Source organism: Anser anser (assembly GCF_964211835.1).
Source record: "Anser anser genome assembly, chromosome: 13".
NCBI classification, from domain to species: domain Eukaryota; kingdom Metazoa; phylum Chordata; class Aves; order Anseriformes; family Anatidae; genus Anser; species Anser anser.
This window is the reverse complement of record NC_139734.1, coordinates 2,272,720-2,295,476: the sequence shown is the minus strand read 5'-3', so window position 1 is coordinate 2,295,476 and position 22,757 is coordinate 2,272,720. Positions and strand designations below refer to the sequence as shown.

General features: G+C 49.8%; 2 protein-coding genes across 9 annotated transcripts in view; one reads left to right on the top strand and one right to left on the bottom strand.

Annotated features, from left to right (window-relative positions):
* Positions 1 to 3,475: 3,475 nt before the first annotated feature.
* Positions 3,476 to 12,206, bottom strand: ATP1B4 (ATPase Na+/K+ transporting family member beta 4). Its single transcript, XM_083797750.1, has 8 exons — positions 11,455 to 12,206; positions 9,567 to 9,729; positions 8,260 to 8,388; positions 7,123 to 7,227; positions 6,718 to 6,914; positions 6,104 to 6,160; positions 5,456 to 5,551; positions 3,476 to 4,889 (listed from the first exon to the last, which is right to left on the bottom strand). The coding sequence occupies exons 1-8, from the start codon at positions 11,491 to 11,493 to the stop codon at positions 4,728 to 4,730; spliced, it is 948 nt and encodes a 315-aa protein (XP_083653876.1). The 5' UTR covers positions 11,494 to 12,206; the 3' UTR covers positions 3,476 to 4,727.
* The window catches only part of TMEM255A (transmembrane protein 255A), a 33,583-nt gene continuing 18,049 nt past the window's right edge, over positions 7,224 to 22,757 (top strand). For 2 of the 8 annotated variants that reach the window (XM_083797739.1, XM_083797737.1), the window contains exons 1-2: positions 7,224 to 8,068; positions 8,216 to 8,281. In XM_083797739.1, the coding sequence (XP_083653865.1) occupies positions 7,847 to 8,068; positions 8,216 to 8,281 (288 nt within the window). In that variant the 5' untranslated portion in view covers positions 7,224 to 7,846. The other 6 variants (XM_083797742.1, XM_083797741.1, XM_083797740.1 and 3 more) reach the window with 4 other exon arrangements.

Below are 22,757 nucleotides of genomic sequence, written 5' to 3'. Positions count from 1 at the left end.
CAGGAGTATTTTACCAAGCAATGTGCACTGTATATATGTTTAAAGAAATACATCTTTATATGAATTTTTTTACTTAATGGTGATGTTACTTCAAATGTATTATTTACATAATACAGTGATACGTATTAAAAAATGTAAGCATCTTCTTGTTCCTTGCTGTACTTGGATTCTAATGCTTGGTTTCCTTCACTAATTTGTTCTCCCTTGCCTTTCTTTCTTTTTTTTTTTTTTTTGTTCGTTTGTTTTTTTTGTTCTTTCTGCAGCCGAAGAATGCCTTGCTGATTCTGACCTGAACTTTCTTATTCCCATCGTGGTGGGCATGGCACTTGGCTTCCTTATCATTCTTGTCTTTATATCTTATATCATTGGAAGAAGGAAAAGTCGTACTGGCTATCAGTCCGTATAATCTCTTAGTTCTGTATCTGCTGCCACCTCTCCTGCTCTTCTCCTTTTCCCAGACTCACTGATCTGCCCCTAAAAAAGAAAAGTTCATAGTTTATTAAAAACAAACAACCCACATGCATCATGACAGAATAACTTGCCATGAGATGACTTGGAAATGTATTTGAAGTCCCTGTATGGTTTTGGAGAAAGTAAATATTCTGAGGACCGTAGGACTGAGCAGAGTTAATGTGTGCACACGTGAGAAATGTGATTATTTTGACTACAGACAACATCTAAGAGACTTTATTTCTGTTGTTTAATCTTTTTATACGAGAAAATTTCTAGTTGTGTACAGCTTATCTCAGATAATGCTGAAGCTAAAACCATGTGATAATTAAAGGTATGAGTGCTACGTAGAAAAGGATTGTACGTGCTGTGGGAGAAGACTACCAAGCTCTTAACAGACTTCTAGTTGGAGCTTGGCTTATGGCTGTTGTCTTTTCTCATTGCTTCGCAGCTTTTTCTTGTGAACCAGTCTGAATTTCCTGTTCCTTCTGAATGTAAAGGTAGTACCTGGCCTCACTAATAAATCAACCTAATACGAGAACAGCTTATTCTTCTGGTAAATCCACGTGTTTAATGCCAGTATGAAGAAGGTGGTTGCTAACGTGTGTGCAACGGCTTTGCATTAGCATGTCTGTGCTCACTAAGATAAGTCCTGGTGAATTTCCACTACTCAGAGAAGTCAGCAGTCTGCTAAAGCTAATGTTTTTAATTTGTGTTTTTCTTCTTGTTCTGAGCCCAGTTGTGAAATGAGGACGGGAGGCTGGTGCTTCACTGGCAGCAGCTTGTCTCAGTTTTGATTCTGTGCACAGACGAGAAACCTTGCAGCCTTTCAGCCCTGCTCCATACGAGGCTTGGCTGTTCTGAGCGCTGACTGAGAGCACAGCTTGTTCAGAGATTCCTGCAGCTCCATTGGAAAGCTTGCATGGGTTAGTAGGCGATCACTGAAAAGCTGTGGTCTAGGAATGTGTTTATAGGATTAATCTGGCTTTAACCTCCTAGTTATTACACACTCAGAAATGTTTAGCAGGGTAAGGGCACAAACTTTATAGTATGAGAAATGCTGACCATAAAGCAGAAACTTCAAATATATATGTGTGTATATATGTGTGTGTATATATATATATATACACACACACGCATGCTAAAGAAAGTGGCTTCTGAAGGAAAAAATATCTGAGGTTGCTTTCTTTGTTACTTCTTTTGTTCTGTATCTAACCTGTTTCAAAACAGAAGCTAGTCGTTTGAGGTTGAATTCATCTTCATTCCCACTAGGTTTGTGTTGATAGATGACAGAAGCCACTTTCAGCCTATTTGGTCTAGCAAGGCAAAAGCCTTTTGCAGCTTGTGAACTCCGTTCCCATTTTCTGTGCGTGGTTTGAGAGCTGCCAGGTCTGCAGAGAGGTGCTGGTGGCTTGCAGTGTGGTGTTGAGTAAATCTGCTTAGTGCTGAGTCTCTGTGCGCTGAGCCTGTACCTATGCCGTGGGGAGGGCACCTTCAATAACTCATCCACAAAGGAGGCAGTCAGGAACGTTGTTTAGTAGCTCACATCTATTCAGGGGAAGGGAGATCGCTAATAAGATAGTGCTGATTGAGAAATACCTGTGTGTTCAGTTATTTCTGTCCTCAGTGTGACCAAACCTAAGCTCTACCTGAGTCTGACATACTTGACTTTTGCACTGCAATGGGTCCTGGAACCGTCCTGGAACCGAGCTGTCTTTTTTTTTTTTTTTTTTTTTTTTTTACGGAGTATAATTTAATGCTGCTGACTCAGACTGGGTTTCAGTTTTGGTTGTCGTGGTCTTTTATGTTGTATCTTTGCTATCACAATACCTGATCTCCCTGCCAGAGAGCTGAACGGTGAATTATTTTGAGGCTGGTAACTTCTGCGTAACATCTGCTTGTCGAGGGGCATCGCTTCTCTGCTGCCAGCAGGTGGATTCCAGCCACGGTTTCATGCTCAGGTTGCAATCTTGCATCACTTTTTTGCATCACGTGCTAGGTTGTTTTATTAAAATGTGGTGAATTCCTGGTTGCACACACACGTATATTTTATATATGTGTGTATATATAAAATATATGTATATAAAAGACTATTTTGGGCTTCAATAGAAGTCAGAAATTGAGCCAGCACTTAAAGGTTGTTGTAGCATGAAGAACAGTGTGTACAGCTCTCCAGATCTTGGAGTGACAGTTTGAACCTGCTGGAAGCAGAATATGTGTATGGCAAATAAAGTTAACTCTGATGGTTGTAAATGTTTGCATCGGTGTAAGTAAACACACATGCAATTTCCCAGAGCTTTTCCAAGGGGCTTTTTAACATGCCTAAGTCTGGCTGTTGGGGTGACAAAAAAAGAATTGTGTATTGGTACAGCATCTGCCAAAGGACAGTCCCTGCTGCTTCGTGAATCCTTCCACCAGGCAGGCATGGAATGGATAAATAATGCTTGATCCTGTTGCTGGCTGGATAGCTGTTCATTTCTTGGCCTGAAGCACAGTGGGGTTTGTTTCCTTTCAGGATCCTATAGAAACAGAAGTGCTTTAAAAGACCTAAAGCAGTTGGCAGGCTGGGAAACATCTGTGGTTTTAACTTAGTTCTGATGTCAAAATTAGAGCAACTATCGCTGCAGTGCCTTCATGGGCAGAGGCTGTTTTCTGTTAATCAGAACAAGCCCTTTTGGGTAAGTTGTGGAGGAAAAAATGATAACGTTGCCCTATCTCTTATCAGTTTCATGTGGATAATCACATCTGAGGAGAATTAACTCCTAAAATACCAGTATTTAATATTTTTAAGGGTTCTTAAGAAATAGGTTTTGCCAAAGGGTTGATTGTGATACTTGCCTTATAGTGAGACTTGCTGTGCTGGACTTCTAAACTCTTCAGAAAGTTAATCAAATGCTCAAAATTCAAGGATTACACACATTACATTCGTCTTTGAAAACCAGTCCCTAGCTGGCCAGCAGAGCCCACAAAAGTTACAAATTACGTTTGTTACATTAGTGTTTTAAGAATGATACCATAGAGTTAATTTTACTGTAGTCACTTTATTTTTAATACAAAAAAAGACTTCTTAGAGACTTATATAGATCAAAATTGATGGCAGATTAAGTATCTGGACTAGGATGTAGGACAAACATACCATAATGCTCTTGTTCAGTCAGTAAGTAATTTAATAAGTTTGCTTTCCAAGCAGTACGTTATCCTAAGGTGTCCTGTCCTGCTCATAGCTGATAAGAGAGATGAAATATACTCTCTGTATGTTAAATGTGAAGGTGTATAATAAAAAAAAATCTCATTTTCCAAAGAATCAAAACTACTTTAAATTGAGTTTGAGTGTCTGTAGAAACAAAGTGTTTGGCTGTAATAGATGCTGAAATCACCACTGCTTTGCCCTGGGGAACAAAGATAGCAAATACCTTGATCGACATGAACACAGATTAAGCCTTGTAACGCCTCTCTGAGCTAGCTCAGCCCTGCTTCCACCTGAGGAGGCTGGGGATGGAGCAAAGTGGGGGCTTCCCCAGGGAGGAATATTTTTCACGGGCACTTCTGGGCGTGAGCAGGGGAAGGAGGAGTTGTGAGCCGTGACAGGGAGAGAATAAAGAGCTCCTTTCATTTGTCCCCTGCCCAACAGACTCTAGAGAAGTACTGAAGTGAGGAGGAGGGAGAAAGGCACTTGTCTGCCTGGGAACAACTGGAAAGGTTCAAGGGCTGCCCTATGTGGCCTTTGCTCGAGCACCTGGCACAAGCTGACCAAGCTGCATGAGGTGCTGAGGCTCCTAGGAGGCATCCTGAGATTTGCCATTTTCACTTCTTAGCTGTCACTGCAAGCATAATCCAGATTTTTTGCTGTTTATTATTTTAACAAGAATAGTACTTATAAATTACCATCTTGTTAGCATTTGCCTGAGAAATGCACATAAAACTATGGTGAAGACTGAAATTTAAAGCCAGGAAAAATGCATTCCGCAGGGGTGACTTGTAAAAGACCTTATGAAAATAGTGTTCAGATACCAGAGTTCCTCTAATAAAAACTGAAATGCTCTTGCAGGTTCCCTGCCCAGGGTATAACTTAGCTTTTGCTAATAATGATTTACATCAGCTGGTAAAAGATGTGGTTCCACACTGTTGCATCTCATTTGTTTCCTAACTATAAACAAAAATAAATTAAAATTTTCCATGTGTCTGTTTTCCTAGCAGGAAAAAAAATGCTGCCTTTATGCTTTAAAAAGGAAAAAGCCTCTGCCTGACAAAACCTAAGTGCCCTGTGTTTGCTGTGGCTACTTCCCGATGCTGAGCATGAAGATGATCCGGCCCAGGAAGCGGTCGCTGTTAACGTCATTGACGATCCCTTTCCCGTGCAGGCTGCACTGAATGGGGACCAAAGAATTCCTCTTCACGTCTGTGAAGTGCATGGCCACCAGTGGGGACGTGTAGTTGACCTGAAAAGGAGGGAGATTTGCTGAGGGAGCAGGAAAGCAGGCGATGTTCTGTCATGGTCAGTAAATATCACGGGTAATTGGCTGCATGACCCAGCTCAGCCCCCACCAGTGGGACCAGAAACACACTGGTGTTTTCCCGCTCTGCATCAAGCTGCTCAATTTGCAGTGTTTTTGTCATGTCTTTAATAGGAACCTCATTTTAAGGGGCTTTTCCTCCTGTGTTGCCTGTCACCTTCCCCAGCACCCTAGGAAAATGGTGGTGTTGAGACCAGTGTTAGTGTTAGTTAGCATCCCCCCAGAGTTAGTCTGGGGGACTAGCACAGCCAGTCCTGGACTCCAGGCAGAAAAAGTAACTGTTCCCACTGCTGGCAAGAGAAAACCAGCGTCCCTAAAGATTCCCTGCAGTTTGTCAGAGACAAAAATAGAGCGCTGCAATCCCAGTGCCCATGGCCTCCCTCCTGCCTGCAGCTGCCTGAAATAGCCAGTGAGTGCATCTGTACCCTCTGCAGTAGCTCCTTCCCAAGGAGAGGTAACAAAGCCACCAGAACATCCGAACCCTTACTTACATGTGTGATCTTGCCGTAGTAGGGATAATACATGAGGTCAAACGTGCCATTCCCAGGGTAGAAGTCCACTGACCTCAGGTCACTCTCATTGCCTTTCTGTGATGGAAACAAGAAGGTACTCACGTAGCATGTGGGGCACAAAATAAGTAAGGCAAAGGAACTTTAGCACAAAAATCTCCTGCAAATCCCCACCATGGCTCAGCTGCGCCAGCTGCTCACTCACTCATGGCAGGTTTGCTCTGTGAGCCAGTGGCTGCTGCAGCGAGCCAGAGCGAAACTGCTAGGAGGGTATGGGTGAAGGTTACAGCGTTTGCTGCCCATGGGTCTCTCTCTGTGCTTGGCTACTTCTTTATCACTCTCTAAGGGTATGATCCAGCTGCTGCCCTGCATGGGAGTCGCTCCTGCTGCTGCTGTCGGCTTGCAGGGTGCTCTCCGTGACAGGGCTGTGGGTGGATGCCAGCAGCTCCAGCCTCCTCCCCCAGCTCCGGGGGCTTTGGGAACCAGCAGTGAGAGGGTGAGGGCCAGGATGGGAAGCAGGAGGCTCGTGGGCAGCCCTCAGCAGACCACCTTGCTTGGGCTGGGGGCGTGAGGAGCACAGGGCCTTGAGAGGGCACTGGGCTAAGCTGAGGGCACGGCGCGCGGCAGTACCTGCACTTTGCAGTCCACGCTCACGGGGACCCCAGCACCAGGGCGGTAGCCTATGATCTGCAGAGAAAAAAGACATTCGCGCTTATAGGAAATGCAACACCAAGCACGTGCTGCCTCCCTTTCTAGAGCTCTTGTGCACGGCAGTCACATCGCCCAGGAAGACCACAATGTGTCAGGAGAGGTAGAGCAGGGTGCTGGGAGCATCCCTGGTATAACACAGCCACCTCCCCACACAGCTCGCTTCCCCCCCTCCTTTATTTTTCCAGCAGCATGCGCTGAGCTGCCAGAATACTGGAAATTTTCTAATAAATTTGGTTCTGCAAAAATACCCATTATAAAGAAATGAGGGCCTGAGGTGTAGCCCTAAAGCTCACTTTAGGAGGCTGGCACAGGTGCTGCCATGCACCCAGCCCTTCATCAAATCAAATCTGGAGAGTTTTGTAGTGCTTCCTTTTTAGGTTTTCTGGTAGGTACAAGCCAGCAGGTTTGGGGCTTCTCGTTCCCTGTTTCCCTGGGCCTGAGAACAGGATGAGTTTCGGTCCCCGCACAGTCCTTAGTCTGTCCCACTGGGATCCACTGAAGGAAGGAATTACGACAACCAGATTTTTTTGTACCCGGTTCATCTTCAGCAGGATGCAGGGCTGGCCTCTGGAGTAGCCAAATGTTTGATCCTCGATTCCCGAGCAGTTCTGCAGCAGCGAGCGCTTGAACTGGCAGGCCTTCTTCTCTTCGCTCTCATTGCCCCCTTGGATGAAGTACTGCCCCGAGATGCACTCAATGTTCTTCTCCTCTTGAACCTTGTCATCATAAGCTGGTGGAAACCAAGCGACTCATTAATGCTTCTCCAGACCTGCTCACATCAAATCACTGAGTGCACCCTCACATGAAGGGCAGTCCCTCCTGGATCGGGAAGTTTCCTCCCACAGAAGCTCCTGAGACCACCTCATGAATCCTCCCTTTCCAGGCAGGAGATGTGAGGCACCCAGAAGTGCTCTGCCCCACGGCCCCCCAGCACCCACCTGCTAGGAAGTGGTGCATGCTGTCCACGTACGGCTGCCATGTGCTGCGCTTGGAGATGTTGAAGGCGATGGTGAATCCATTCAGGTACGGCCTGATCATCACTCCTGAAGAACAAGATGGACGCCGTCAGAGCAGGTATGGGGACTGGCCATGGGCTGGGGAGCACGTCGGGTGGGCTGGGCACGGGCATGGGCCAGCAGCACCAGCTCTCAAGCAGGCAGTGACATCGTTATCATCCTCATCATCCCCATCCTCATCTTCCTGCAGCACGCAGGGGCCAAGGGACCCCCATGCTCTCAGCCAGTTGTGGGCAGGGAGAGGGCCAGGGGGTCACTTGTTCCCCACTGACATGAAAGCCCAGGGAAATGCTGCTTCTGCCATGGGGAAAGAAGGTTTTGAACATTGTTACCTATTCCCCCCCCCCCCCCCAAAGGAAACAAAACCAAAAAAAGTGTAAAAGCTACTCCTGATTTGCATTTTGGTTTTGAAGGTCTGAGGTATAAAAGGGCAGCAGATGAAATGAGTGGGTATCATCTATGAAATGCCTAAACTTGCCTCTTTGAGAATAATCAGAATAATTGAGTACTTACAATAACAATTAATATAATCTGAACAAAGGCTTCACGTGGGGGCTATTGAAGACATCTGGTCCTCTCCAGACAGCCTGATGGCTGGGGAGCTGCAACAGCATTGCTGCTGCACTGCACAGTAGCACCCTGGGCGATGCCGTTTAGAAGCACTTTGCTGAACCAGGCTTGGAGCCTGGCCCCCACAACAGATGGGGACAGGTCTTCAGCTGGTGGAAACCCAGTAGGGCTCTGCCTGGATCTGCAGCAGCTGGGACTTGGCTCGGGACAATCTCTGGTGAGTCTCTTTGGTTCTTTATTTCTGCTTCAACAGAAGCTTCAAGATCTTACCTTGACTCTCTGTCCATTTGCAAAGAAGGTAAGAAAAAAGACCTCTACATTTAGTCTGCAAAATTTCCTATTATGTCTATTATTATTAATAATTATTATAATTAATAACAATTATTATTATTAATAATTAATACTAATAATATTTCTTTCTGCCTACCCAACTCTTCCGTCACAGCTTCCCTGTGTGTGCCAGCAGAGGCACCCGAGGCCGGCACGTACCTGGTGGAGACACGCGGTCCCGGTAGGTGGGTGTGTAGGGGCTCAGGGTGAGCAGCATCACGTACATGCAGAAGGCGAACATCCCCGCCAGGCACGTGTAAAAAACGAAGTAAAACAGTAAGATCAGGCCTGCAGAGCAGAGAGGGCATGTTGCTGTCAGTGCAACCCAAGCATGTCCCATGGGGATGCTGGCAGCCACCTCCACCCTGACACCAGAATTTTGGGGCATGGGGCTGTTGGATAGACTCCCTGCCTGTCCAGGCCCTGGGGATGGATCCTTTGGGTCTGTTTTGTGGCATAGCCCTTCCCAGAGCTGGGTCAGGACCCAGGAGGGGGCTGCGTGGAGGTGCTCCCACCCTGACCTCCCATTGGCTGTGATGAGGACCCAGGCACTGGGATCGCAGCAGACGGCATCACCCAGCCCGCGGCACCGCCGGCATCTCAGCCCTGACGTCCAGGCACGGGGTTTGTTTTCCTCAGGGCCAGGCTGACGGCTGAGGATGTCTCAGGAGGCCACGGCCTATGAATAAAACCCAGTGGCGCGGAGCAAAGCAAAACCTAACCCAAACATTTCCCAGGAGAAACGTGCCGGCAGCGCGGAGGGAGCCCTGGGAACGCAGCTGTGCGCAGGCATGGGGCTGGGAACTGCTGTGGGGCTGCGTCCCGCTGCGGGCCAGGATGGGGCAGATGGGGCTGTCACCACCAGGGGTGGCATCACTGCCCACCCGTGGGGCACCAGGAGGTGCTACCCGTGTGCTGGTGCTCACTGTGCCCTCCCCATGCCTGCAGATGTGCAACTTCCAGCACTGCTTGGCTGGGGACGCATCCATGCCAGCCCAACAGTTGTACCCAAGGAGCAGTGGGGGGATGGGGAAAGGGACAGGGACAGGGACGAGACCGTCCTGGGGTGCAAGGAGGGCTGTCCTGCCAGCATTCACTGCAGGCCCACCACTACTGCCACCTCACCAGGTGCAGAGGGCTTGCTCCCTGCTTGCACTGGCAGGATCCAGGCCACAACAGAGCTGGGGTCCCCTGCATTTTCTCCGTCTCTTAATTTTTTTCTAAACTTTTGCTCATGAGCTCTTGATAAACACTGGCGTCCAGACCAAGGTAACTTTTTCTAGGTTGTCTCCTTGTCCTCCCCCTTGCCAACTAGCTGTTTTTATTGCCCCGCTCAGAAATGTGCACCCCTCACTTCTGGGACGGGGTGGTGATCCAGGCTAGTGAGGATGTTCGCAGGCAAGTGCATCCACCATGAAGGAGAAAAGGCACCAATCCCTGAAAACGAGGCTCAAACAAGGACCTACCCCAGCTCTTGGCTGTTCTCCCCAGGCAGGTTCTCTCCTCTGGGTTCCACAGGAAGGTCTTCATCTCCCCGGCCAGGTCTGCCCAAGTTTTGTTCCCCATCTCTGCCTTGGTCTCTGCTTCCCCTGTGTTGGGATCCTGCACTTTCTCTTCATCCTTATTTTCCTGGAAGAGTTACAGAACACAACCCCCACAGGCAGGCTGAGCATCTCATTGGCCAAAAATAAATGCAAAAGCACTTAATAGCTGGAAATGTTTCAAATTTCCATTTTCCCATCATCACTCTTGAGTTAAGGACGGCGGTTTCTGGCTGTTCTGACTTATGATCACTTAGATTCCAGTGTTCTTTTTTTTTCCATGGCACTGCGGTCACGCTGAGTGCCGTCTCCTTGTCCTGGCATTTACAGAAGTTTGTCTTCTCTAACCTGCGTCAATGCGACCACAAGAAAGCCTGCAAGCTGGGCGAGCTGGGGCTGTTCCCACACTACCACATCTCTTATCACATGCGCGCATTTTCCGTGCTACTGCGGATGACACCAAGCAGCATCACTGAAGAGGTCATCCGCTTTATTTTTCTTGGCGTGCAAGCAAGTGTTTAGTCTTTGGAGAAATCCCTGTGATGTTATTTTTTGAATTACACCAAGTTCCCAGGAAAGGCGCATCCCCAGGCACAGAGAGAGTTTTCTTTGTGCCACGGCCCTGGTGATGAAGAAGCATTTATCTGGAGCTCACAGACGCTAAATTCTCTCTCTCTGGCCATGAGTCACTGGAGATGTGATTTAGGGCGACTGTCCCTAAATGCCTTGAACCTGGGGAAGCTCTAAAACCAGGCAGCAATGTGGGACGGGGTGCAGCCCTTGCTTGGAGCTCAGGGCTGGGTGACCCCAGAGCAGGGCTTGCCCACCAGGAGGAGTTTCTCCCCAAACCCACCTTTCCCCAAAGGAGCAGGCTTAGTGTCGAGGTTGGATGCCGGGAGAATGGGGGCTGAGCTAGGACACCAAATGGAAAGCATGCAAAACTGGAGCCCTGGACTCGGCCCATCGCCTCCCTGTGCCGTAAGGCAGAGCTTGGGTGCAGTTGGCTGGGTCTGGCCGTGCTTGCAGCGGGCTCGGGGAGATGGGGCCATGCGGGCGAGCACAGCCGGACCCCACAGCAGCTGCATTGGCAGCTTGTGCCAAGGGCCGTGGAAACCCACTGGCTGCGGACACCTGTTGGGCCAGCGATGCATTTATAGCCTGCGGATTGCCCTGGGACGCGGCCAGTGGCTTAGCAGAAAGTCTGGCTAGGAAATCCCTCCGGATCGAGGGGGATTGAGCTCCGTTCAGATACTGCGAAGTAGTGAGAAGTGGGGGAAAGGCGTGGGTGTGCGAGGCAGAACACCTGCATGGGGCAACTGATGGAGAAAGATGACAAGAAGGAGGAAGAAGAGGATGAATTCTCCTTCCTCCCACTCTCCTCCCCGCTAAAAAGAGCCGTAGCAGGGGAACACAGGCTCCATGCTGCAGATGCAGCACCCAGTGAAGGTCCCATCCTGCCAGCTCAGTGGGGTGGGCTGAGCGGAGCTGGGGCAGCTGGCTGGGGGCCTGGAGCAGCTCCCCCAGCACTGGCTGTTCCCGTGAGGATGTCCGGGTGCTGAGGGTGCATGGCAAGCAAGGAAGGACAGGGCAGGAGTCCGGGACAACCGTAAGGATTTTATGGAAAGCCGCTCACAGGGCTGCAGCACCGCCGGCCCCGCTGCCTCTCCCTTCCCTCCCAGTGCACAGCGCTGGCATTTCGCAGGGGCATCAGGCAGCATTTCCTAAAGCAAAGCTGCCACTTTCACCCGCCAGGAGGTGAGCTGCGTGGCTGCAGCCCCTGCCTCGCCTCTCGGAGCAGCCCCCGAACACTTACCGGCCTTTTGCCTCCTGGGGAGGCAGCGTTCAGCTCCATCCCTGGCTCTGAAACAGACAAACGTGAGCGTTAGCCCAGGGCTGAGCCCAGCGCCTCTGTCCCCACCGTGGGGCCCGTGGGCACAGCCCCCTGCCCACTGCAGCCCCCAGCCCCGCTGCTGGCTCCAGCTGAGCGAGGCTCCCCCAGCCCAGGGGGGCGGGAGACCTTTGCCTGCCCGCAGTGGTAGCGGCTGACGAACCACGGCTGCTTTTGCTCACTCACCCAGAAGACTTCAGTGTTCAGGAGTGGGTCAAAAAATAACTTGCTTTCCTAAGAGGGGTGAGCTCAACGCAACAGAATCCCGTTCCGGGCATAAGGCCCCTGCCACCTGGTGCCCTTTGCAGCGGCCCCGCAGCGTACTGTACTGCTGGAGCCCCCCCAGCAGCAGCTAACACCCGACACGGGGAGCGGGGCGCTGTGCCATGGGGAGACGGGGTGTCTGTTAACAAACACTCGGCAGTCACTAGGGCTCTCGGTGGCTGTGTGGCTGTCAATATGTGCTTGTCAGTCACCGCCGGACCCCGCTCCACACTTGCAAAACCTCTCTTGCAGCAGAGGGGCAGGTTTATATTTATCCCTTTGAATCGAGGCAGCACCTGGGGGCACACAGCGTCTGCTCCCCAGGCATGGCCAGCGGGACATGCTCTGGAGTGATGCCTTGCTGCATCTCCGTGCTGGGGAGGATCACATTTTCCCTTGTCAGTGAATTATGGGCACAAGAGGCTGTGTTAGGGTACAGGGTGCTAAGGTCCTGTGGCTGTGAGGGACCTGCATGCTGGGAGCAATGGGTTGTGGGTGGGGGGCAGTGGGGGGATGAAGAGAAAAGCCTTGCTGAACCTCCTGGAGTAGCTCCAGCAGCATGGGAGCTATGTGAGAGCCACCGTTCCTGTTGTGCCCCATGCAGCTCTCGAGGAACAGTGGGGTTTGTTTTACACCAACAGCCTGAGCTGGAGCATGGCACCAGCCACTAGCTCAGCTCACACCCCCAGCACATTTCAAACATAGCCAGAAACCTTCCTTTCTTCAGGCCCCGCTTAGCGGTGAGGAAATGCTGCCTTGCCACAGCCCTAGGCTTTGCACCGAGGCATGGGGACGTCACAGGGCCGCAGGAGCCGAGTGCTGTCTTGCACCGCCTTTCCCGCGTGTGGCCGAGAGCTGCTCCCCAACTGCGCTAGCAAATGTGCCCAGCAGGAAGGAGCGGGATCTGGCAGTGGCCCCGGGCTGCCCCATGTCTGCCACTGGGCACATAGTGGGGCTAGCATGGTACCAGAGCCTGTGCAGGATGGAGCTGGGATGGGGCACTGGTGCTCCACAGGGCCTGTGGGACTTGGGGTGCACGCAGCTCCCCGTGAGCACACGCACGCCCCTGTATCGGTGTGCATGGGGCTGTGCCGGTTCATCCAAGGTAAATAACTGCTGCTTTCTCTGGAGGCAAAGCGTTCTTTGCCATTAATTGATCTGGGCATTTGTAGCTTGCCTCTTGCACCGCTGTCAGTGTGTGCTTTCTCTTTGCTCCCGGGAGAGGCTGGTAATTAGGCTCTTATCCAATAAAAGTGTGGGTTTTTGAAGTAGAGATAGGATTAGTTTCTTTTAACTTGATGAAATATGATTTGGCTTGAAATAATTACATGATTTGCACTTAGCGCCTCTCAGCCCAGGGCATTAAAAATGATTTACAAGCAATTACAAAGCCTGCTGGGAAGATGCTTTTATCCCCATTTTACAGACACGATTTGGAAAACAGAGGCTAAGGGCCTGCCCCAGCTCCTCAGCCAGGGACATGAGGTGCTCATGGGGCCTCTCACGATGGGGCCTGGGCAACATCAGGCACTGCAGGGAAACCGGAGCACTGGGAAGTAAAAATCTGCACCAAAACACGGGGGGACAGGGGCTGGAGGTGCCCAAGTCTGTCTCTGATTGTGCTGGATTCACCATCGCCCCGTGTGGATGGGGAGGACAGGGACGTTTGGCAAAGGATGGGAGCACCCAAAGCAGCAGGGAATTGAGATGGGGGGGAGCTGGTGGGGTGTAGAGAGGCCAGGGGAGCGATGTGGGGAGCGGGGAGGATGAGGCAGGGCAGCCCCAGCCCTGAATTTTGTGGTGTGCCACTGGTGAGCGCAGGGGGCCGAGCGTTGCGGCACAACTTGGCTACAGGGCAGCACTTTCAGCCCTCCCATCCACAAAATAACCCCCTGGGCAGAAACACCCCACCGCACCCCAAAATGTGCTAACGGCTGTGAGGGCCGAGTTGTAATTCTGGCGGGGAATTAGGGTGTGTGTCTGTAACGCCCCTCCCCTTCTCCCCTAGTGATATTGGGGCTGCCACGGGGCTTCACGGCTCGGAGGGTGCTCCTAACGGGGCCGAGCCAAGCCCCACTGCGAACCGGCCCGGCCCGGCCCGGCCCGGCCCGGCCCGGCTCAGCGAGGGGTCCCTCAGCTCAGAGCTCGGACTCCCGGGTGGGATTTCGGGCGTCGCACGGAGCCCACAATACCCTTAGGGCCCCACAGCGAGGCCCCGGCCCGGCCCCCACCAGGCTCCGAGCCCGCCCCCGGCCCCGCAGCCGCCTCAGCCGCTGCGCGCAGGCGCCGCGGAGCCGCTGCCCGGGCCGGGGCCGGGGCCGGGGCCGGGGCCCGGCGGGCAGCATGCGGCAGGCCCTGACTCAGCAGCGGCCGGGCGGCATTGCCTTGCCCGACTCCGTGGGTAAGCGGGGCCGGGGCCGGGGGCGGGGGCGGCGGCGGCGCGGCCATGTTGGGCGGAGGGGCCGGGGGCTGTAGGGAACCGGTGGTTACTGGGGGCTGCCCCGCTGCACGCTCGTCCCCCCTCTCGCCGAGAGGAGTCGGCGCTGTGCCCGGCGGCAGGAGCTGGAGCACATCGGGGCCACACGAAGGTAGCTGTCACTCCGAACTTCTGCAGCAATCTGCAGAAAACCACCCTGGTTTGGTAGGGGGCTCGCCCTGCTGACACCCCGGTTGGTGGTGGGTTTGTGGCTGTTGTGCTGAGGACGTTTCTGGGGCTCGATGTAAAAATGGTCTTAGAGAAGCCTGAACGCATTTCGAGTGCCATTCCAGTGAAAGAATTAGGTGATACGCAGCGCTAATTTCTTTACATCTGCCTCACAGACTTAAACGTGAGCTGCCTCATATGCTCACACTGCAAGATACCTCTAAACACGGCAAGTTTAGAGGTATCTGGATAAATCACAGAGAAAAGGCTGTTACTGCCTTTTAAAAGGAGAGATGGCAAAGCTGCGCAGCGCTTGTGGCTTCGCTTTGCTCTCCTGCACGTAAAGCTGCACCAGGTTCAGTAGCAAAGAGGAAAACAGCCAAGCTACTGGGGAATTTCGCAGCAAAAATTAATGTCCTGATGGGTGATTTAGCCAGGGCAGCCATCAGTGGGCATGCTGTTTACAAGCCACAGGACCGCTGAAGCAGCTGCAGGCGTCCTTCTGGAAGTACAAAACCACTTTATCAATGTACGTGTAACAAAGAAGCTTTTCAGAGAAAGGAATAATGACATTAGTGTCCTAGAACAGAGATGAAGTGGAGATGATTGCATTATCCGTGAGATTTCAAATTAAAGGGTTATGGTGGTTTTTCTTCAGACCTGGGATTAAAGCATTTGGCTTTTTTTTTTCCCCTCTCTTATTAAGGAATATTTAGAAGATTTCAGAAGTTTTTTGATTGGAAACCTTTTGTTCCACTCTATCGCATGTCAGTGTGTGTCACTTGTGAGCTGGGAAACAATGGAGAAATGCGAATGTGGGGAGCACGGTTGTGAAACAAGTTCCAAGTGCATATGTGATGTTTCAAGCTTCTTGTTTTAGAGCATTTTCTTGAAGAAAAGTTACTACAAAATACTCTGGTTTTGAGGAAGATGGCATATTTTGCCATTTTTCATTGTGACTTTTTGAAGGATTGATAATGGGAAATGCAGAAGGACCGGTGTGTAGCTCCATGTGTATGCCCCGCACTCATTCAGGCTGGCTCTGCAGGGCTGTTTGACAGGCAAACGAGGATCTGCACACCCACACAGCCTAACCCTAAAGAGTTTAAGCTGTGTGAGGAACTTATGGCTGTTCTACTTCTCATTTACCAGCCAAGCTATAGTGGTGATCAGAAGGTTGGTGACCTACTGTGTGTTTAAGCAAGACAGGTTCTTCCCTCCTTCCATTCAGAACTAAGCCCTGTAAAAGGTAGTAACTTGCTCCCCCCCCTTTCTGAAGCTTTTTGTTCAGCTGAACCTTTAGTCCCAGTGGTTTGGTATTTCATGACATTTCTGTGATGCTTGCATTGAAAGGATGACATTGGAACTGGAGTGTTGCACAAGCTCTGGTATTTGGGAGGCAGTATGTTCAGAATGGCCTGGTATCTTGATGGATTTTAAACACCTAAAAGTCCAGATTTTATATTATTAGCTTATTTGGCAGATTTAGGAGAATAAAAGGAGGGTGCTGATAAAAGATCCAGCCTGGGCCCTAGGGATGCTTTAGCAGTTATTTGAAATCTGTGTTTTATTTGGAACTAGCACCTGTCTAGATATTCACTCCAGCTAAGAACTGACTAACCACTTGTCAGATCTCTTGCTTTTGGACCTTGTGATGTCCCATTACTGCAGTTACAGATGTGCCCAAGGGCACAAGCAGGAGAAGAGCTTTCCTTCCAGAGATGCTAGCAAGTCAAAAAGGACACTGTTTTTCCCTGCAAACTCCTCCTGCCTTTTATCTCCTTGTTGTGGGGTGGTAAGCCTGCTCAGGACTCGGCTGTGCTTTTGAACTCATCTGCTTTTTGTGGATGTGATGGTTCAGCATGGAGCTGATTGTGGCTGTGCCAACACAGAGCATGGACCAGCTCGGTGAGGATGTGCTGTGGCTGGTGGTGGGGTCTCTGCTTGACGGGGAGAGCTGTCCCTGCAGAGGAAGGAAGTGGTTTGTACCAATGTGCGTCCATGTAGCTGTTGTGGTGAACACAGAAGATCTCTTTAGCTTTGTTGCAAAAATTTGCAGACCCTGGAGAAGGTGCAGGCCCTTCTTTACAGTCTGGAACATCCATCGTCAAGACAGCAAGCTGCCTTGTGAGGCCTGAAGTGCATTTACCTTTGGAGAATTTCGGCAGGACAGTGGTGTTTGGCTTGGCCAAGTCCTGTCAGCCCGTTGAGTCAGCAGTTCCTTTCGGCGGCTGTTTTTTCTACCACATGCAAGCTGCCAGAGTGCCCTGCTCACCTCAGATGGGGGCTCCCAGGGGTGTTTTTGTCCTGGTTTTGGCTGGGATGGAGTTAACTTTCTTCTTAGGAGCTGGTATTTTCCTCCTAAATCCAAAACACAGCACTACATCAGCTCCTAGGAAGAAAGTTAACATGTCCTGGGTTTGGCTGGGATAGAGTTTTCTCTAGGGAACATGCTCCATGGTAGAAGCAGCCCCTTGCTCCTGGGGTGCGTTCCAGCCCTGCTTTGAAATACCTTGCAAGGTGCTTGTGGTGTGCACACCACTTGGGAGCCTCTGGAGTGGGTAATGCCTCTGCCTGCTCCCTGGGTGCTTTGGAGAGCCCCGGGCTGCAGGGATGGGATTTGGAGTGGTCCCGGCAGCCGCGGGGAGCAGGCGCAGCCCCGGGGCAGGCAGGGGACCGTTACAGCCTGTTATCCTGCCAGCTGCTCGCTTGCGATGGGTTGTGTTTACATAATGCATGAAATATAATCAAAAGGCTTGTTCCACAAAGTGATTTAAAGATTGCAGAATACACACTGAACAAACACCCCTAAAGATTTTGCTGAGCGTAAGATGGCAGCCAGCTTTCCTCTTGGCTGATGGGATCACTATTTTATATTTATGTTTGTTTGGGAGATCTATAAATACATTAAAAAAAAAAAAAGAATTAGGCAGCTGTATATGAGTTTCCTTAACCCACAAATTCATTATTCAAACATGTAAAAATACCTGGCCCTTGCTGAAAGTAGAGGATGATACCGCAGGGGAAGTGGCTGTTACTGGTGATGTCTCATTTATATGGAAAATTGTGGATGCCTTCTGATATGTTTACAGTGAACAGTGAATTTCCCCCTTCAAAACAGGTGGTGTAGAGTGTGGATACTTGGCTCGATGTAAGCAGACATATCAGAAAAGAATACCTAATGGTAGTATTTCTCATTAGGTCAATTGTCCCAGACTCGAAGGGACTGGAAAGCTTTGTTTTATCTAGGTGAGCTTTGCCAAGTTACAGTTCTTAAGGCTCTCTTCATCCATATCCAAGCAATGATAAACAGATGTGAATTCAGATGCCCTAGTTAGCAGTTGATAAAGCATGTTAGTGAAGGTGAAAAGAGACAGCCAAAACCAAAAATATTCTCACGTTACCAGAAAGGAAATTCACTGTTATGTGGCTGGTGGTGGGAGGAGAATTTTGCGATACAGTGACCGTCCCCAGATGGAATTAGCAAATTCTGTTGTGTATGTGTGTTTTTAGGGTCGTTCAATAGAAGAAAAAGAAATTCCCTCTACGTAACTGTGACTCTCCTCATTGTGTCAGTATTAATTCTAACGGTGGGCCTAGCTGCTACAACAAGAACCCAAAATGTGACTGTTGGAGGTTATTACCCAGGGGTTATTGTAAGTATAGAACTCCTAGGTAGGTCTAGAAAACTTATTGCCTACAAAGTCCCTTGTGATGCTGCAAATGTTGTAAAGGGTGATCTTGTCCTGAATATTAACGTATGCTCAGCTACTTCATTGCAATTTGATTTATTTGTTTTATTATTATTTTGCACCTGCTGCTCATTCCCATGCAAAAATCCCATCCAGTCAAGTGGCAGTTTCCCCTGAGCTTAGGTAATTACATGCTTTTGATCTAATAGTGAGACAGATAAATAGGTGTGACGTCAGTCAAAGCAACGCAAGAACTTCTTTGTTTGCATGCATCAGATTAACCCCAGCCATAAGTGAGAAGGACCATGAGGTGCTAACAACAGCTGAGAGACTGGGTTTTAGGATAGACTAGTTCAGCTGAAAGGGACCTACAAAGATAATGGAGTCCAAAAGCAAAATACTGTTCATATGAACTCATGGTCAAAAAGTTCACATGCAGAAGTGTTTAATGGTTGGGAGTCTGAATGGAGAACCACGCTGGCAATAGCTTTGGCAATTTGCCAGGGAAGCATACATATCAAAGCGGCTAGCACATCGATTTTTTTATTTTTATTTTTTAAATCAATAAATGAGAATGAGGAAGGATGATCTTCAAATTGCTTAATTTAGGGAAGACCACTGGTGCCCAGCCTTCCTGCCAGTAGATGTACAACCGTCTGCAGAAGCATGTGGGGACAGTACATTGAGCACCTCCTGGCTCAGAACCACACGTGTGCACTCTGTGGTGCTGCCCAAAAAGAGGTCCAGCATGAGCTGGAAAGCACATGCTGGGCTGTCCCGATGTCTGAGGCATGCTCATACAGGAGAACCAAAAGGACTGAGCTGCAGCTAAATCCATTTCTTAGGAGCTGAGCACAACTGCAGCCCTCGAGCTAGAGGCTCCTGGTGTAACAGCCAAAGGCTGCTGTGCGCTTAGGTTTGGAGCCCCAAAGTCGGAGGTTTAAAGCCAGGTCAGATTACTAGGGGGAGAGTTGTTCTTGCCTTATTGCTATCTGATTTATTTACCATGCACTGCTGATCTCTGGGAGGTTTTTACTTCCCTGTGGACAAGCTCTTCTGTGAGTGAAGAAAGCCCCTTTGTAGCCATTTGTGTGGAATGTTATTACAGACAGCATTTGGTCTCTTTGATTTAGGATCAGTTTTCTGGCTCATGCAAGTAACTCTGCTTTTGGACCTGATCTTTTTAAAAGAGAACTATCGAGGAAAGGTGTTGAGAAGGGTGACGATCTGGCTTCCAGCTCTCCAGGCTAAGCCTATGCTGTCAGCCCGAGCTGGACCTCGTGCCTCAGAGCAGGTCCCCCAGACTGCCGCAGATGGTGGAGCCTGGTGTTTGCATCCCTGTGACATCTCCCTTGCTATTTATTCTCTGGCAACGTCAGCACCGCTTGCATGTTTTTTGAGACTCGATCTGCTCAAGGGCTTCTTGAGTTCCTGTACTTGAGAAGGGTGTTGAGTCACTCACTTTATTTGGAGACCCCCTGATTGTGTCTGTAGGCTTGTCACCAAATTCCCTCTCTCAGTCCACTAAGCTGTGGAAATGCACAACCACCTCGCTGCTCTCCTGAGCAGGAAAGCATTCCCGTTTGCTGCTGGGTGCCTCAGCAGGTACTTAAAGTAGCTGATGTTTTGTAACAAGATGGGATCTCTCCCTTTGCTGTGCTGAAAGGGTGTTGGTGAGGTGTCCCTGGGCAGATGACATCCACAGGCAGTGGCTCCACAGAAGTCGTGTCACCCACAGCTTCACACTGAGGTTAGGCCCACACATGTCTCCACGGCATTGCTGGTGCTGTTACTCTGTGTCAGTGAGGAAAAGAGAGAGCCCCAAAGCTCTGTTTTGGTCTAGCTTTGTGCTCCTCAGCCTAGGGCCCTGACATGTGCGAGTAGGCGAAGCAGCAGGCTCCATCTGTGGTCGCACAGCAGCCCTGTGGTGATCTGGGTGGACGTTCAGCTACCCTGGGTGTGATGGCTCCACATATGTGCTGTCACTGACACCTGGCTGGCACTGGCTTCTCTAAAAGTAGATCTGTACTGTGCCATTTGGCCGCCAGGGTGCCTCCTAGCCCCCAGGCCTAATGCTCCTCCCTTGGATCGCCTGTGTTGGGTATAGAAGGAAGTGTATGTCTGTGGGGAAATCACCTTCCTAGGCCTCTGCTCCTGAGGAAGGACTGAAGCAGGCACTAGAGACCTTCCATGCGTCAGTGGGGTTTTGTTTTTTTCACAAACAGAGCAGTTCCTCACTGACACAGCTGGAGGAGCTGAAGCAGAGGGCACGAGGACGTGTCCCGTACCTAGGCTGCCTTCACTGCCACCCTGACCACTGGTACCTTCACAGCTACTTCTGTGAACACCTCAGCGGTGCCTCCATGGGAAATAGCATCACCTGTGGCTGGCTGACTGATGTGGGCCTGGGAAGCCCAGACTACAAGAGTGATGCTCAGCAAGCAGGAGTAATCATCAGGTACAGAGGGCAATTACCCTTATGGGAGTGGGGATCACAGGTTGAGAGGTTAGCTTAAAAATCCTGCATCTTTTTAAAGTAATAACTCACAAGTTTCTTCCATCTCTTTTGTGAATCTTCAAGAAAAATGTTCTTCAAGACTTCTCAGCTGTGAACTCCAAGAACTCTTTCGCTTTGTACAGTGGAAGAGGGGTGTCCAGCAGCTGCAGAGGCAGCCAGATGTGGCACAGCTCTGTGCAAGACAGCCGGATTGAGGAATGGGACAGTGCCTCTGTGAAGGCAGAACAAGGCTTATAAGAAGCCTCTTCTCTGTGTTGCCGTGTTAAAGGCCATCCATGTGGTACAAATGCTCTCTCCAAGTTATAACAGCTTCTGGCATCAGTGTAAATGATTGACCTTTCTTAGGCTTTGAGTGAAAAGCCTTTTCTGTAATGGCTCCTTGTCAAGGAAGTTGGCCTCGGGCATTCTTCTGGAAAAGCACGTTCATTTGTACCCTGTCCTCCTTCCAGACAGATGTCCCCGGGGGATCCTATCCACCAGCAAATAACAGTGATGCAATTAATGCAGATTACTAAGGGCTCTGATGAAGAACTGCTGTTTTTCCCATTAATGCAGGATGAGAATCCACCAACTTATTTGATCTTTGCCCATTGGATGTGCTCAGTCACTCTGATTTTTTTTCTTTTTTAGTTATCTTAAATTATCTCAAGTCTCTCACATTTTGGTTTGGGGCTGCTCTGAAATGCCATGTGCACTTCTCTTAAACATGTCAGATCAAGTTTAAAGGGTACAAAATGGTTTTCTTGAATGTTTGCCTTAGGTGTGTATTGCCAGACATCCTCTTTGCTGCTAAATATCACCAGACTGAAAATATTACCTGGATCCAAGTCACTGTTAATGCCTGGATCGCTCAGGTTTGGGGCTTGAAATTGAATTTTAAGACTCTTCTTACATGGGAAAGGTGGGGGTTTTTGTTTTCCCAGGCTGAATAAAATAATAAAAGATCAGCCCAGAAACATCAGCAGATCTGTTTGGGGCAGTTCAGCCACGCCCTGGCTCTCTTCCCTTTTAGTGCCTGCCCTCACTGCTGTGCTTCACACCGTGGTGGCTGGTTCCTTTGGAGCCCAATGTGGGTCCGCTCAGAGTGCAGCCCAGACAGCTGGGAAGCAGTAGCTAAGTCAGCTGCTCTGCTTTAATCCCCTGCTGTTGGAGACAGCACTCTTTGCTGCCTTTTGCACCAGCACCAAATGTTACAGGGCTTAAGCAGGGCATGGTAAGTTTTAACACCAACTTTTTGTCACGTTTCTGCCTGCTAATCTCTACTTATGCCCCTCCTTGTTAATACTGGATTTGTTAAACCATTCCTTTCCATTCCTGGATCTTAAAATACCGATTTCAGGTTGCTTGACCCGTTCTTGAGCCACTGCAACTTGTTTTGTGCCTTACTTTGCTTCCTTAGGAGCTGGCCAGTTATTTAGCTTTCTCACCCAGATCTTCACTGCCCCCCTCATCTACTGAATGGATTTGTAGCCCGCTGAGTACAAGCAATGGCAGCTGTAGGACTTCCCAGCATTTCTCTTTGCTGACCAAGAGAAGCGGGGTTGTGTGTGCTATGCACTGATCAAAGACCTTTCTAGTTATGACCCTTACAGAAGTACGTCTGGATCTTCCCCTGTAGTCCTCAGTTCCCTGTTTTTAGCTTGGTTGAGGCATACTGTGTCCTAGAAACTTCTTTAGTGTAGTTAAATAGCTTAAGGCTATAGAGAAAGGTGGTAGGACACTGCACTCCTAACTGACTTCACTGAGCTGAAATAAAAACAGGGTTGTCAGTTACAGCAGCAAGAAAATATGCTTTTGCTGGAGTAGCTCATTCTGTTGGCTGGGCTGCTGTGGGCTCTTTTGGTGAAAGAAAGACACTGGCTGATGACACTTCACCCCTGGAAGTGAGGGAGGGGTAGCAGGTGGAGAGAAACTGCTGAGTCTTCGTGAGCATGAGCTCTCCCTTTTTTCATGCTTCACATCAAGGGACTCTGAGCTGAAAACTTAGGTGAAAGCTCGCATCCTTGGTGAGGTTACTAGAGCCTGGTCCTGCAAATGCTAGTGATGTCCTGCTAGGTTTGCATCTGAGGACTGCTGAACGTTGGCAGGGTTGTTCCAAGACAGCAGTGCA

Excerpts from the sequence above, each read along its gene's own strand:
- ATP1B4 (XM_083797750.1), bottom strand. The coding sequence starts at position 11,493 with ATGGAGCTGAACGCTGCCTCCCCAGGAGGCAAAAGGCCG. Across the intron at positions 8,389-9,566 it reads GAGAACAGCCAAGAGCTGGG|GCCTGATCTTACTGTTTTAC; the intron begins GTAGGTCCTTGT and ends TCTGCTCTGCAG. Across the intron at positions 6,161-6,717 it reads TCCTGCTGAAGATGAACCGG|ATCATAGGCTACCGCCCTGG; the intron begins GTACAAAAAAAT and ends TTTTCTCTGCAG.